The sequence below is a fragment of the Pseudomicrostroma glucosiphilum genome (assembly GCF_003144135.1).
Source record: "Pseudomicrostroma glucosiphilum strain MCA 4718 unplaced genomic scaffold BCV69scaffold_3, whole genome shotgun sequence".
Lineage (NCBI taxonomy): Eukaryota > Fungi > Basidiomycota > Exobasidiomycetes > Microstromatales > Microstromataceae > Microstroma > Microstroma glucosiphilum.
Genome location: NW_020289915.1, coordinates 222436 through 235596, shown reverse-complemented (window position 1 = coordinate 235596; position 13161 = coordinate 222436). Strand labels below are relative to the sequence as shown.

At 54.9% G+C, this 13161-nt stretch overlaps 4 protein-coding genes across 4 annotated transcripts; 3 read left to right on the top strand and 1 right to left on the bottom strand.

Moving 5' to 3' along the window:
- Positions 1 to 105: 105 nt before the first annotated feature.
- Positions 106 to 6444, top strand: BCV69DRAFT_292702 (type II DNA topoisomerase). Its single transcript, XM_025493808.1, has 4 exons — positions 106 to 588; positions 678 to 929; positions 1023 to 1237; positions 1644 to 6444. The coding sequence occupies exons 1-4, from the start codon at positions 189 to 191 to the stop codon at positions 6288 to 6290; spliced, it is 5514 nt and encodes a 1837-aa protein (XP_025349326.1). The 5' UTR covers positions 106 to 188; the 3' UTR covers positions 6291 to 6444.
- A 182-nt stretch (positions 6445 to 6626) lies between these two features.
- On the top strand, positions 6627 to 9595 carry BCV69DRAFT_306406 (hypothetical protein; the record flags this gene model as incomplete). Its single annotated transcript, XM_025494683.1, has 7 exons — positions 6627 to 6876; positions 6947 to 7038; positions 7110 to 7225; positions 7308 to 7668; positions 7763 to 8914; positions 8992 to 9277; positions 9362 to 9595. 7 exons carry the CDS (start codon positions 6627 to 6629, stop codon positions 9421 to 9423), a joined length of 2319 nt encoding a protein of 772 aa, XP_025349325.1. The 3' UTR covers positions 9424 to 9595.
- BCV69DRAFT_134737 (hypothetical protein) lies at positions 9592 to 10901 on the top strand. Its single transcript, XM_025489252.1, has 4 exons — positions 9592 to 10074; positions 10200 to 10301; positions 10382 to 10568; positions 10668 to 10901. The coding sequence occupies exons 1-4, from the start codon at positions 9760 to 9762 to the stop codon at positions 10850 to 10852; spliced, it is 789 nt and encodes a 262-aa protein (XP_025349324.1). The 5' UTR covers positions 9592 to 9759; the 3' UTR covers positions 10853 to 10901.
- Positions 10902 to 11270: 369 nt separating this feature from the next.
- Positions 11271 to 12995, bottom strand: BCV69DRAFT_281166 (Metallo-dependent phosphatase). The gene is made up of 2 exons (XM_025491878.1): positions 12397 to 12995; positions 11271 to 12302 (listed from the first exon to the last, which is right to left on the bottom strand). The coding sequence occupies exons 1-2, from the start codon at positions 12866 to 12868 to the stop codon at positions 11329 to 11331; spliced, it is 1446 nt and encodes a 481-aa protein (XP_025349323.1). The 5' UTR covers positions 12869 to 12995; the 3' UTR covers positions 11271 to 11328.
- Positions 12996 to 13161: the final 166 nt, after the last annotated feature.

The following is a 13161-nucleotide window of genomic DNA, read 5'->3' as shown; positions in this document are numbered from 1 at the left end:
ACAGACTGGTGTTGGTTGAGTGTTTTTCGACACGCGCTCTGCTCAACGACGCGACTCAGGGGGCGGAACGGCAGCAACGCACAAGGCCCCACCCGCTCCCTTCCTCTCCGATCTCACCAACCCATACGACGGTAGCATCATCATCTGCACCACACACTTGGCTCTTGGCTTGAGCATTCTCCCTCACCATGTCCCTCCGTACACCTCGTCACGACTATGGCCCGACCGCTACGCCAGCCAGATATGCCACCCCTCGCGGCAATCCCCTCCTGGCGTCCAGCATCCACGCCCCAAACACGCCTGCCGGCCCCTCTTCCTCAGCAATGGACAGCCACAGCTTCGACTTTCTCGCACATCCCATCTTCTCAGACCCGGAGACTCTTCAGAGTGGGCTCCAGTTCGAGGGACTGTACTCAAAGATGGCCGTCTTCAAGGAGAAGATCAATTCATTTGTAGAAGAGAGTTATGTGCGACTGGATGAGGCAAAGGAGAATCACGATGCATTCAAGGAGGAGCACAAGGCCAAGATCAAGAAGCTGGAATCGCAGATGGAGGCAGAGAAGAAGTCGCAGAAGGAGCTCTTCGCTAGTGAGTCCAACGATCAGACGAGTAGAGCTGTGCAGGTATGGTGCAACATACTCAACATTTCCATTGCCTTTTCGCTTCTGCGCCCACAGCTATCGCTGAGGAGAGGGAAGACGATGCAGAAGCTCGCAGAGTGCAGTCAGAGAAGGAGAGATACTCGCACAGCCTTTCTTCGCAGCTCTCAGACATCCAGTCGGAGCTAGACGAGATCCGCAAGCAATTCACACAAAGGAGAAATCACAAGAAGAGAGTGGCAGGCAGAATGAGGGAAATGGCTAAGCTCAATGTGCCTGAAAGAGAGTTGTTGGAGAGCAGAACTGGTCTGCAGATTGGCACACCTGGACGTAAGTACGAACGCATGAGGACTAATCAGGTTTGGTGCTGCTCACTGTCTTGTGTTCTGACCTGACCTTCTCTTCGTACCTGCTGCTCTGTAGCCGACCAAGTCTCGTTCACATTCTCTCACCTGGATCCCGACCACCCGCACGAGCGAGCATGGTTCGTATTTGCCCTGTCTAGACGGACCTACACTGTTCCCGTTGTCCAACCACCTATCCCTCAAGCGACCCTCAACGGACTGCTTGCTGAGCTCAACAGCTCCAGGAATGCATTCCGGTTCATTAAGCAGATGAGGAGGGGATTGAAGGAGCAGGTGCAGGCTGGAGCTAGGGCGAGGGGGACACCAGAAGACAGCGCTTGAAGTTGTAGAGGGAGACGACTTTGCTGCAACCGCTTGTGATACCCGCGAATCGATCTGTGCGACGATTCGTCGCCGTCATCCCACCACAGGTCCCCCTTGTACTTGTATCTCTTCACCTAATCACGTCCGACCTCGAAGTAACACCAGCTCGACGCGTCTCTCCTGCATGGCGCATGGCGGAGGCACGGCGGAAGTGAAGTGTGTTTTGTGTTTGCGTCGCTGCTTCCGCTCCCTTCCTGCCCCTCCGCCATCGCCTCTCCTGGAGTTGATGAAGCTTCCTCACCTCCTCATACCCCGGAGCAACCTCGTCCCTTCCCCATCGAACCTGCATCGAGGCTCGGCATTCGTCTCTGTACAGCGCAGTAGCTCGCAACTTCTCGTAAACGCGTTGGGTATCTTCCCGGTCCTACACGTCACCCCTGCGCCCCCTCTACTCTCCGCCAAGCAAGACCTTCGGATCAGCGTCCATCCCGCGTTCTCCAGCTCTTGGAGCGGCCTTTCGCCTTTCAGACGTTGCTTCTCCACGACTCCTTCTCGCATCTTCCACACACAGACACCTTCGCTCAAGATGATGACCGAAGACGAGGACAGCTTCAACCCCACGCTCGCTGATGATGGCAATGACTCTGATGGGTGGGCTCCCGCACCCACCAAGAAGGCACCCGCCGCCGCTAGCAAAGCATCCACTGCTAAGAAACCTGCTACCACCAAAGCTAACGGCAGTAGCTCCAAGGCTTCCAATGGCTCGAATACTGCTGCACCAAAGAAGAAGCCCCTCGCTAAGCGCAAGAGCAACGAAGCTGATGAGGACAACGATGGTGACGCCGACTTCAGCGTGTCTCTCATAGATGCAGTGGAAGGACCGTCGGCGGTTCCCAAGCCCACGAAGTCCTCCTCAACGAACAAAAGTGCTAGTGAGACATACCAGAAGCTGTCTCAGCTCGAACACGTCCTCAAGAGGCCGGATACCTACATTGGCAGTGTTGAGAAGCACACCGAAAAGCTATGGGTCTTTGACGCGAATGCTCAGCAGATGGCTTACAGAGAGATCACCTATGTTCCCGGATTCTACAAGATCTTCGATGAGATCCTCGTCAATGCTGCCGACAACAAAGTTCGAGACCCTACGATGGACCAAATCAAGGTCACTATTGACAAGGAAGCAGGCACCATTACAGTCTGGAACAATGGTCGCGGTATCCCAGTAGAGATGCATGAGAAGGAAGGCATCTACATTCCCGAGCTCATCTTTGGCAACCTTCTGACCTCGTCCAATTACGACGATGACGAGGCGAAGGTCACTGGAGGTCGAAACGGTTATGGTGCCAAGCTTGCAAACATCTACTCTACAGCCTTCACAGTTGAGACGGCTGACAAGAAGTCGGGACACAAGTACAAGCAGACCTTCCGTGACAACATGTCAAAGAAGGACAAGCCCAAGATCACCGACAACAAGGATGGAAAGGAGTTCACAAGCATCACTTTCAAGCCTGATCTGCCCCGGTTCAACATGGATGGCATTGATGACGATATCGAGGCCTTGATGATGAAGCGTGTATACGATATGGCCGGTACTGTGAAAGACATCAAGGTGCAGCTGAACGGCAAGGCAGTGAAGGTCAAGACGTTCAAGCAGTACGTTGAAATGTACGTCAAGGCTATCAACGAGCTGAGCGGTGGAGCAAAGGTAGATGAGAACGGTGACATTCAAGAAGTACCAAACAAGCAGACTATCCTCTACGACTCAGTCACCGACAAGGGCAAGAATTGGGAAGTAGCATTCGCCGTCTCTGATGGAGAGTTCCGTCAGGTGTCCTTTGTGAATAATATTGCAACGATCAAGGGTGGTAAACATGTCGACTACGTGGAGAAGCAGATCGTCGACACCATCATCGAGAAGGTCAAGAATAACAAGAAGAATGGCCCTGTGAAGCCTCATCAGGTCCGTCAGCAGATTTGGCTCTTCGTTAATTGTCAGATCGTCAACCCTACCTTTGATGGACAGACCAAGGAGACGATGACACTGAAGCCAAGCGCTTTCGGTAGCAAATGGACGCTGAGCGAAGAATTCGCCAAGAAGATCATGAAGACCAGCGTAGTCGAGAACGTGCTTTCCTTCGCCAAATATCAACAAGACAAGCAGCTCAAGCGAACCGATGGTACAAAGAGGCAACGCATCACTGGTATCACCAAGCTTGAGGATGCCAACAACGCCGGCACCCGAAAGGGCAGAGACTGTACCCTCATATTGACCGAAGGAGACTCGGCCAAGGCGCTCGCCGTCTCTGGCTTGACTGAAGTTGGTCGTGACAACTACGGAGTCTTCCCCTTGCGAGGTAAGCTCCTCAATGTGCGTGAAGCTGCTCACGACTCAATCATGAAGAACACAGAAATCACCAACATCAAGACGATCATGGGCCTGCAGCACGGAAAGCAGTACCAGTCCGTGGACAGCTTGCGTTACGGAAGTCTGATGATCATGACTGACCAGGATCACGACGGCTCGCACATTAAGGGTCTGATCATCAATTTCCTCGACTACTTCTTCCCGACTCTCCTGAAGCTCCCCAACTTCCTTGTCGAGTTCATCACTCCCATCGTCAAGTGCACCAAGGGTAAGCAGGAGATCTCATTCTTCACCATCCCGGAGTACGAGAGGTGGAAGGAGCTGAACAATGAGGGACGCGGCTGGGTGATCAAGTACTTCAAGGGTCTGGGTACCAGCACAGCACAAGATGCAAAGAAGTACTTCAGAGCCATGGACAAGCACATGCTGCCATTTGACACCACCAAGGAGGGCGATCAGGGTCTCATTGATCTCGCCTTCAACAAGAAGAAGGCGGATGACCGAAAGGAGTGGCTTCGGCAGTTCCGACCCGGAACGTACCTGGACCACAACATCGAGAAGGTGCCCATGGCTGACTTCATCAACAAGGAGCTCATCCTCTTTTCGATGGCCGACAATGTCCGATCTATCCCCTCGATGGTAGACGGTCTGAAGCCGGGTCAGCGCAAGGTCATGTTCGGTTGCTTCAAGCGTAAGCTGAAGGCTGAGATCAAGGTCGCCCAATTGGCTGGTTATGTGTCTGAGCACTCAGCATACCATCACGGTGAGCAGAGTTTGACCATGACGATTGTCGGTCTGGCTCAAGATTATGTGGGCTCCAACAACATCAACATTCTGATGCCCAATGGTCAATTCGGTACTCGTCTGATGGGTGGTAAGGACGCTGCATCGGCTCGTTATATCTTCACGAACATTGCACCCATCACCCGGTCTCTCTTCCACCCTTCCGATGATGCTCTGCTCAACTACCTGAACGATGATGGTCAGAGCATTGAGCCCGAGTGGTACATGCCTACCATCCCACTCGTGTTGGTGAACGGTGCCGAGGGTATCGGAACAGGTTGGAGCACCAACGTGCTGAACTACAACCCCAAGGATATTGTAGAGAACATCTACCGAAGACTGCGAGGAGAAGAGATCCAAACCATGCAGCCCTGGTACCGCGGCTTCACCGGTCAGATCGAATCTGCTGGTGGAGGAAAATTCACTGTCTCCGGTACTCTCACCCAGATCGACGACAACACCTGGGAGGTCACTGAGCTGCCGATCCGACTCTGGACTTCCACCTATAAGGAGGGTCTTGAAGAGCGTCTGGTCGGCACAGACAAGGTGCCATCGACGATCAAGGAATATAAGGAGTACCACACCGACACTACTGTCCACTTTGTTGTCACGCTCAACGACAAGGGAGTCAAGGAGGTGGAGGCCAAGGGTGCTGAGACCTTCTTCAAGATGACCGCTCAGTTCTCGACGAACAACATGGTCCTCTTCGATGCTCAGGGTAAGATCAAGAAGTACTCGTCACCAGAGGAGATCCTCGAAGACTTCTTCCTGCTGCGATTGGGCTTCTATCAGAAGCGCAAAGAGCATCTAGTCGAAGAACTGAAGACCGTCTACGAGCGTTTGAGCAACCAGGCTCGCTTCGTGCAGATGATCGTTAGCCGACAGCTCGTCGTCAACAACCGTAAGCGAGCCGAGCTTGTTGCAGAGCTGCGCCAGAAGGACTTCCGACCCTTCCCGAGGCAGAAGAAGGCCAAGGTGGCAGGCGAAGTCAATGAGGACGACGAAGAAGTCGCTGATGAGGGCGATGAGAGCACTGCTGCTGGCGATTATGACTACCTGCTCAGCATGGCCATCTACTCGCTGACCAAGGAGAAGGTTGACCGACTCCTCGCGCAGCGTGACGAGAGGGAAGAGGAGCTGAGGATCCTCCTTGGCAAGACTCCTCAGAAGCTGTGGGAGCAAGACTTGAGCCACTTCCTTGCTGAATGGGAGGCTCTCCTGGTCGAGGATGAGCGAAGGCTCAAGGACGTCGGCAAGAACAAGAAGACCAAGGGCAAGGCCATGGTCAAGAAGACGAATGCAAAGGTCGGAGCTGCTGCCAGAAAGGTCCTCAAGGGCTCAGACGACGAGATGGACGACTTCATTGCTGATGACAGTGAAGACGACTATGTCCCCAAGGCCGCTGCCAAGAAGTCTCCTGTCAAGAAAGCCAGCACCAGCCCGGTTCAGCGCAAGGTCAGCGGTACTGCTGCGCCCAAGAAGACTGCCGCTACTGTCAAGAGCGAGAGCGCGCCGGCGGCTGCGAAGAAGAAGCCTGTCAAGGCCATTCTGAGCGATGAGAGCGATGATGATGCCTACACTATCAAATCGAAGCCGGCCACCAATGGCAATGGCAAAGCTGCAGCCGCTGCCGCCAAGCCCAAGGCCCGTGTGCCCTCCGTTAGCAGCGCCGCTGGCGGTGCTGCCGCGAAGAAGGCGAAGACCAAGAAGGCCTTTGACAGCGACGAAGAGGAGGAAGAAGCCATTGAGCTCAACGACGATTCAAGCTTCGGTGGCAGTCCAGTCGTTCCTCGAGCCAAATCTGGGCGAGCCCGAGCAGCTCCTGCAAAGTACAAGCTCGAGGAGAGCGAGGAGGAAGAGGAGGACAGCTTCTGATTCAATCGAGACAGACGCCACTCTCCTAGCCATGGCCCGGCCGCGCCCTCTGTAGAAAAAACACATCCCTTCTGCTCTGTATACTTGGTGTTCCCTCTTTCCACGATTCCCGTGTCACCTCAATTGCTACAGTCTATGAATCATCCTGAACCATGACTTGTGCTCCTCGCGTCTGTCCCGTTCCGAATTTGCTCGACTCCACTTGACCTCGCCTTCGTGCACGCGCCGCCCTGCCCTCGCAGCTGGGGTGCTTCCTCCGCTTCTCGCTTCAAGCAGCTACTGCACTGCTACTGATATCAGCTCACTGACCCAGCGTCAACCCCCAGTTCCAGCATCATGGCTGATTCTTTTTCCTCTTCTTCTTCTTCTTCGAAGAAGATTCAGATCTCTATCGATCGTGGAGGAACATTCACGGACTGCATTGCCATCGTACCCGATAGGCCAGACGGGGACATTGTCATCAAGCTCCTCTCGGTGGACCCGAATAATTACAAGGATGCACCGAGGGAAGGGGTGAGGAGGATCATGGAGATTGTAGAGGGTCGGGCGATTCGGAGGGATGAGAAGCTGAACACTGAGGGAATTGGTGAGATTCTACCGTAGCCGGTGAGATGGCGTCTAGCTGATCTTCGTGCTTCTTCTGTTCGGACTGGCAGAGTATATCCGGCTATCCACTACCGTAGCTACAAATGCGCTACTGGAGAGGAAAGGCGAGAAGCATGCTCTGATAACCACCAAGGGCTTCAAAGTAAGTCTATCTTGAGAGCCTTCCGCCTCCTTCCTCCCCACGCTGATCGCTGCTTCCTTCAATGCCGACAGGATCTGATTCGGATCGGCAATCAGACTCGCCCGGCTATCTTCGATCTGGCTATCAAGAAGCCGGAAGTACTGTACTCGGATGTCTACGAAGTGGATGAGCGGGTGACACTGGTCGGGTACGTCGCAATGTCTCCCCTACGGTTCTGTCGAAGTTCTGCACACGGGACACTGACAGCTGTCCTGCCCTTTCCTTGTCAGCTTCACATCTGACCCTCACTTCGCAGAGCACCAGGTCCAATTCAACGACGATGGCTCAATCAAGGAGGGTTACAGAGGCCAAGATGCACCTCCGCCTTCAGACGAGCCAGATGCAAAGGGCGGTGAGCCTCCGATCGTACGAGGTGTGAGCGGCGAAGCAGTAGCTATCCTCAAGCGGCCTGACAAGGAAACGCTCAAGAAGGACTTGAAGGCGCTCTATGACAAAGGCATAAGGGCGCTAGCTGTCATCTTGATCCACTCCTTCACATTCCCAGATCATGAGCGGGTGGTGGAAGAAGTGGCCAAGGAGGTTGGGTTTGAGCACATCAGTCTCAGCTCGGAGTTGATGCCTATGATCAAGGTGAGTTCGCGGCGTATACGTTGGGGTCTCAGTCCACTTAGCTTTCTCGATCTAGCTCTGACACTGTTTTTGCCTACGCTCTGATCTCTCATAGGCTGTTCCAAGGGGCAACTCTACTACGGCCGATGCCTATCTCACTCCTGTCCTCAAGCAGTACATCAATTCCTTCTTCGACGGTTTTGACTCTTCGCTGAAGGATGGCACTGCGGGCACAAAGGTGGAGTTCATGATGAGCGATGGCGGTCTGACCACAGCCAAGGGCTTCAACGGGCTCAAGAGCATCATCTCCGGCCCCGCTGGCGGGGTGGTTGGTATGGCGAATACAGGGTACGACGAGAAAGACGGCCGGCCGGTCCTGGGTCTTGATATGGGAGGCACTTCTACCGATGTCAGTAGATACGCCGGAAGGTACGAGCAGGTCTTCGATACCACGATCGCAGGTGTGACGATCCAATCTCCTCAGCTGGACGTCAACACGGTAGCCTCGGGAGGCTCCAGCAAGCTCTTCTTCCGTAACGGCCTCTTCGTCACAGGACCAGAGAGTGCTAGCAGTCAGCCAGGTCCCGCCTGCTACAGAAAAGGTGGTCCGCTGACCATCACCGATGCCAACGTTGTCACTGGACATCTCTCAGTGGACCTCTTCCCCAAAATCTTCGGTCCCAATGAGAATGAGGGTCTCGATGTAGAGGCAAGTACCAAAGCTTTTGAGGACTTGACGAAGGATATCAACAAGCAGACTGGCAAGAACATGTCAGTTGACGAAGTCGCTCAAGGCTTCATTCGCATTGCTAATGAGACGATGTGTCGACCGATCCGAGCTCTCACGGAGGCCCGTGGGCTCTCCGCTGCCAAGCATATCCTCTCTTGCTTTGGAGGTGCTGGTGGCCAGCATGCCTGCTCGCTTGCAAGGTCGCTAGGTATCAAGACTGTCTTGATACACAAGTACAGCTCGATTCTATCTGCGTACGGAATGGCTCTGGCCGATCGCGTCTTCGAGCGTCAAGAACCCTCCTCACAGCGCTGGGGTAGCGAAGGTGCCCTGAAGCAAGTCGAGGCAAGGGCGAGTGTGCTGGAGAAGGAAGTGCGAGAGGAATTGAAAAAGCAAGGATTCGCGGAAGATCGGATCGTCATCGAGTCGATGCTGAATATGCGGTACGATGGTACCGATACGGCTTTGATGACATTGAAGGGCGAGAAAGGGTGGGAAGGCGTGGAGGAAAGCTTTGTGAAGACATATCAGCAAGAGGTATGTATAGAAGTGGAAGGCAGCTCTACAAGTAGTATGCAGCTCACCTGGTGGTCATCCCTCCCTCTCCCCAACAGTTTGGCTTCACTCTTGAGAAGCCCATTATCGTAGATGACGTGCGGGTCAAGGGCATCGGCAAGTCCTACGGCGACCTGGGCGAGTCTGTCCATGCCGAGCACGCTCGTCTTCAAAAAGACGGCTTCAAAGAAGCGGCTGCCTTGGAGTCGGCAAACAAGAAGAGTGTCTACTTTGATGGACTGGGTAGGTCGGACATCCCGGTCATTCCATTGGGAGACTTGCAGGCGGGAGAGAAGGTCGCTGGTCCTGCGATCCTGATTGATGGGACACAAACGATAACGCTTGGTGAGTCGATGATGCGTACCTTTTGCTCTAGCGGCTTTGGAGGCAGCGCTCACCCTCCATTTTCCTCTTGTCCTGACCCTGCAGAACCCAAGTGCGAAGCGCACATCTGCTCTGCCTGTGTCCTGATCGAGATCAAGTATGAGTGAGACGTCATCGTGCTGCCAATCTATATCCTGCAACTGCGATTTTGCCGAGTGCAATCTATTTAGTGCCTTGCCGTCGGCCGTGACAGCAGCCCGGGCGGATTGCTATTGCCAATTTGACCCTGGGTGAGGGAGCAAGCGGGAGAGATTCGTGAGGCTACATGTAAGGAAAGTCGTTGTCCTATCTTACCTTCACCATCTTGTATACGTTGCAATCATACCATCCACCCGATCGCAAATACTCGATCTTGCTCTTCTGACACGTCTTCGTCATCGAAGCCAAAGCCTCGACAACAGACCTGAGAACCCGCTCACGAGCCTCCCTGCATCGTGTCCAGCATGCCCACCTCCACCCTCAATCACATCCTCAGTACTCTCCGACCCCTCCTAGGTGGTATCCCACCTATCCCACCAGGGGAAGGCGGTACCTTCTTCACGCCCATCACTCCCTTTTTCCTCTTCTACCTCTTCCTCACTGCTGCTCTCGGTATCAAGCTCATGAAGCGTACTGCTGCATGGCGTCAAACCTGGATTGTACTCCTGCTTGCGGCTTGTAGGAGTTGCTATATGGGCTTGAGGTGGAGAGAGGGAGACCCGAGAGGGTTTGCATTTGCGGTCGAGGGAGCCCTGTTGCTCATTCCTGGAGCGTTGATGGTGAGTTTGCCGGAGGGAGGAGATGGGAAGATGAGAACCAACCTAATGTTCGGTGGCCACGCTGACCTCTCGCTCCTACATCTGCATCGACACGCACTCTGGGCTCATCATCTTTGCTCGGACAGTATTACTCGATCTTGTCCCTGTTTCGTGACGCTGTATACTCCTACCAACCGACTAGTTGGCTAGGCAGGGCAGTGCTCAAGACTTTCCCGCGTTCCGCACTGGTGAGCAGCAGCCGTTACTGACAAAGAAGACGTCGGCTGTTGACGCTTCGCTTCCTTCGGATTTTGACTTTGTTCCACAGCTCGTCACATCCATCCACCTGACCATAGTCACTCCCATACCGGCAGTGACATGGCGAGCAGCAGCGCGCCTGTCGATACAAGCGGCCAAGTGGGCTCACCGGCTCAATCTCTGGTCCGCCTCGATGGGCTGCGGGACGATGCTCCTTGCAAATCTCGCAATGCTCGTGGCGTGGGGAAGTCGCACAGGTGAGTGTGCCAGGAACCTCGGGACGCCAGGCGAGACAAGGAGGCAAGTGCGCTAAAAGCAGCGTCGTCTTTACTTGCCTTCACCCTTGCCCCGACCAGCTGACCTACGCTTCATGCCTGGCTACCACTACGAGCCACGCAAGGAGCGGGCCAAGCTCCTCGCGATGCACATCATGGTCGTCACCTACAGTCTAGCAATCTTCTACCGAGGAGCTGCCTTTTTCCTCTCAGAGCAGTACACCTGGCTCGACTCTTCCGGAGCGGTGAGTATGCGGTGGCCATAGTGCTTCTCGATCTCGACCAAGAGTCGATGCAGGGGACCGGTGCTGACTTTACTCCTCCTCTGCTGCTCGACGCTTCGCGTCCACAGTTCTACACCCTCTACTGCCTCCCCGAAGCGCTGTGTATCTCCCTACATGTGCTTATCCCTATCAAGCTCACCATTCCGAACCCCAAGACACTCCTTCGCTTTGAGATCCCTTCGGAAGAGAGGGATGTCGAAGAGGTGGTGCTGGCTATCGAGGGGAGGGAGAGGGTGAGTATCTGCTCGAGAGAGGAGGGGAGGAGAGAGGACATGGAGCAGGGAAGCGGGCAGGGAGAGCATGCGGATGAAAATAGAGGACACGAGCGACCTGACTCTGCTAGAGGGATACCGCACTGAAATCTTTGTCATGTTCAGCCGCTCACTTCAGTCACTTGATACATGGTGCAACGGGTATATGCTATATCTCACGCCTCTTCTAAATGACAGCTGTAGCGCTCAAGCAGTCGCAAAGAATGCGTCGTCCAACACGGTAGCGTATCTCTTCTCTCCCGTCAAGAAGCGTACCCACGTCTCCGCTCCAGTCTGGAGGGTGCTGTTGAGCTCAAACTCAAAGATCCGCGCTCCGTGATTCCGTTTGACTTCCTTATCGTACCCGCCAAACCCTGAATGCTTGGCAAAGCAGATTGGAACACGCTGTGTCTGGACTTGGCGCTGATGCTCTTGCGTCTCCTCGTCTTGGTCAGACGAACTTGCGCTGCTGCCCGAGGACGAGGTGGTGAGCCGCGAGGGAGCACACCAGTCATTGCCATGCTGATGTCCACTAACAATGGCATGCACCCGCTCTCCCGCCGGTCTCCCTTCTCCCCCACCCAGAAAGGCATCCAGGTAAGCCCTATCCTGCCCTGCATACTTTACACCCTCCGCCCCCTGCCCATCAAAGGGCTTATCCTCATTCAACCCCGGCCAACGCAACCCGGCAGAAGTGAAGTTGGCACTACTCTCGTCTTCCACTCCGCCGATCTGCTCTCGCTCCGAGGCGGGGCCATGCTGCTGAGCATAGGCAAAATCGTGAGAGGGAATGTGCGTGAAGACAATCGAGGGAGGTAGAGGCAGTCCCCAGGCAGCCGCCATACGCTCTGCTTCCCTGCGTAACCAACCAGCCACGCTAGGGTGTACCCAGTCTTCGATTTGTGTCTGGTTGCCAGAAGAGTCTAGCATCGTCTTGCCACTGCGGCTATCGAAGTGCCAGAGGATTAGAGCAGGCCGATCAGCAGCTCCAGACGCGGCTTTGGCTTTGGAGCCAGAGGGAGAGGGAGAGGAGTAAATGGGTACCCAGTAGTTGTCTGAGCCTACATCTCCCCCTCCTATTCCCTTGGGCGCGAGACGAGTGTAGGAGAGGTGAGGGGCGATGCGCTGCTCGAAGCGGGTGATCATGCCGTGCGTAGAGTACTTGTCGTTGTCATGATTGCCTGTGAGGGGAAGCCGAGAATGCGGAGAGGGAAACGTTGTTCAACGTTGAAAGCTCCGGGGTATACCTTCTGGTTGTCATCCCCCTCATCCCACCTTTCGCAGTACTAAAAGGCACCCCTCGCCTAATCATCGGTCCCAATATCATCCCTACAGCCTCCTCCACCTCCTCCTTACTTCGTGCCGCCTCGCCCGAGATCAAATCGCCCAAGTGGACCACATAGTCTGGCTTCTCCATCTCTAGGTACTTCTCCACTGCGGTGGTGGAGAGTGCGTTGAGAGTGGAGGCGTTTCCGGGAGAGCCACCGTCGTCGAGGAGGTGGGTGTCGGTTAGGACTAGGAGCTTGAAGGTGCTACGGGACTGGGATTGGGAGAAGGAGAGGCGGGGGTGGGAAGGGTAGGGGTTGAGGAGTGGCTGAGGAGAGTGGGTAGTGGCTAGGAGCGTAGAGAGACCCATGGTCGCTTGTTGTAGGGGCGCAGACCTGGCCGCACTGGCAACAAGGAGAAGGAGGGGAAGGAGGAGGTGGTGTGCAGATAGCAGCAGCCGCAGGCTGGACAGGGACTTCATCTTGGCAATCCACAATACCAGCGTCAGGTATGACGAGGGAAATGAAATGGACTCCAGACGGGCGATACCGCCTCCCCGCCGCCATTCTAGGCTCGGAGCGGAACAAAGTAAGGTACGGTACGGTACGAGATTGGTGTGTCATGTCCGGTACCTTGAGCATTGCACGAATCCCTCCTCTCGCACGGGCCCACCACCGGGCCAACCTCAAACTTCACCGGAAATGGCAAGAAAGCGGAGCGGAGCCGACCGGAAAAGTCGAAGACGAAGAAGGTGGATAGGCAAGCAAGCACAGG

What these genes read in the sequence shown, in the direction of transcription:
- BCV69DRAFT_134737 (XM_025489252.1), top strand. Translation starts at nt 9,760, where the DNA reads ATGCCCACCTCCACCCTCAATCACATCCTCAGTACTCTCCGACCCCTC. An exon ending in TCATTCCTGGAGCGTTGATG is followed by an intron (nt 10,075 to 10,199) that starts GTGAGTTTGCCG and finishes TTGCTCGGACAG; the next exon opens with TATTACTCGATCTTGTCCCT. An exon ending in CTTTCCCGCGTTCCGCACTG is followed by an intron (nt 10,302 to 10,381) that starts GTGAGCAGCAGC and finishes TTTGTTCCACAG; the next exon opens with CTCGTCACATCCATCCACCT.
- BCV69DRAFT_281166 (XM_025491878.1), bottom strand. Translation starts at nt 12,868, where the DNA reads ATGAAGTCCCTGTCCAGCCTGCGGCTGCTGCTATCTGCACACCACCTC. An exon ending in GCCTTTTAGTACTGCGAAAG is followed by an intron (nt 12,303 to 12,396) that starts GTGGGATGAGGG and finishes TTCCCCTCACAG; the next exon opens with GCAATCATGACAACGACAAG.
- BCV69DRAFT_292702 (XM_025493808.1), top strand. Translation starts at nt 189, where the DNA reads ATGTCCCTCCGTACACCTCGTCACGACTATGGCCCGACCGCTACGCCA. An exon ending in GCAGATTGGCACACCTGGAC is followed by an intron (nt 930 to 1,022) that starts GTAAGTACGAAC and finishes GCTGCTCTGTAG; the next exon opens with CCGACCAAGTCTCGTTCACA. An exon ending in GGAGGGGATTGAAGGAGCAG is followed by an intron (nt 1,238 to 1,643) that starts GTGCAGGCTGGA and finishes GTCTCTGTACAG; the next exon opens with CGCAGTAGCTCGCAACTTCT.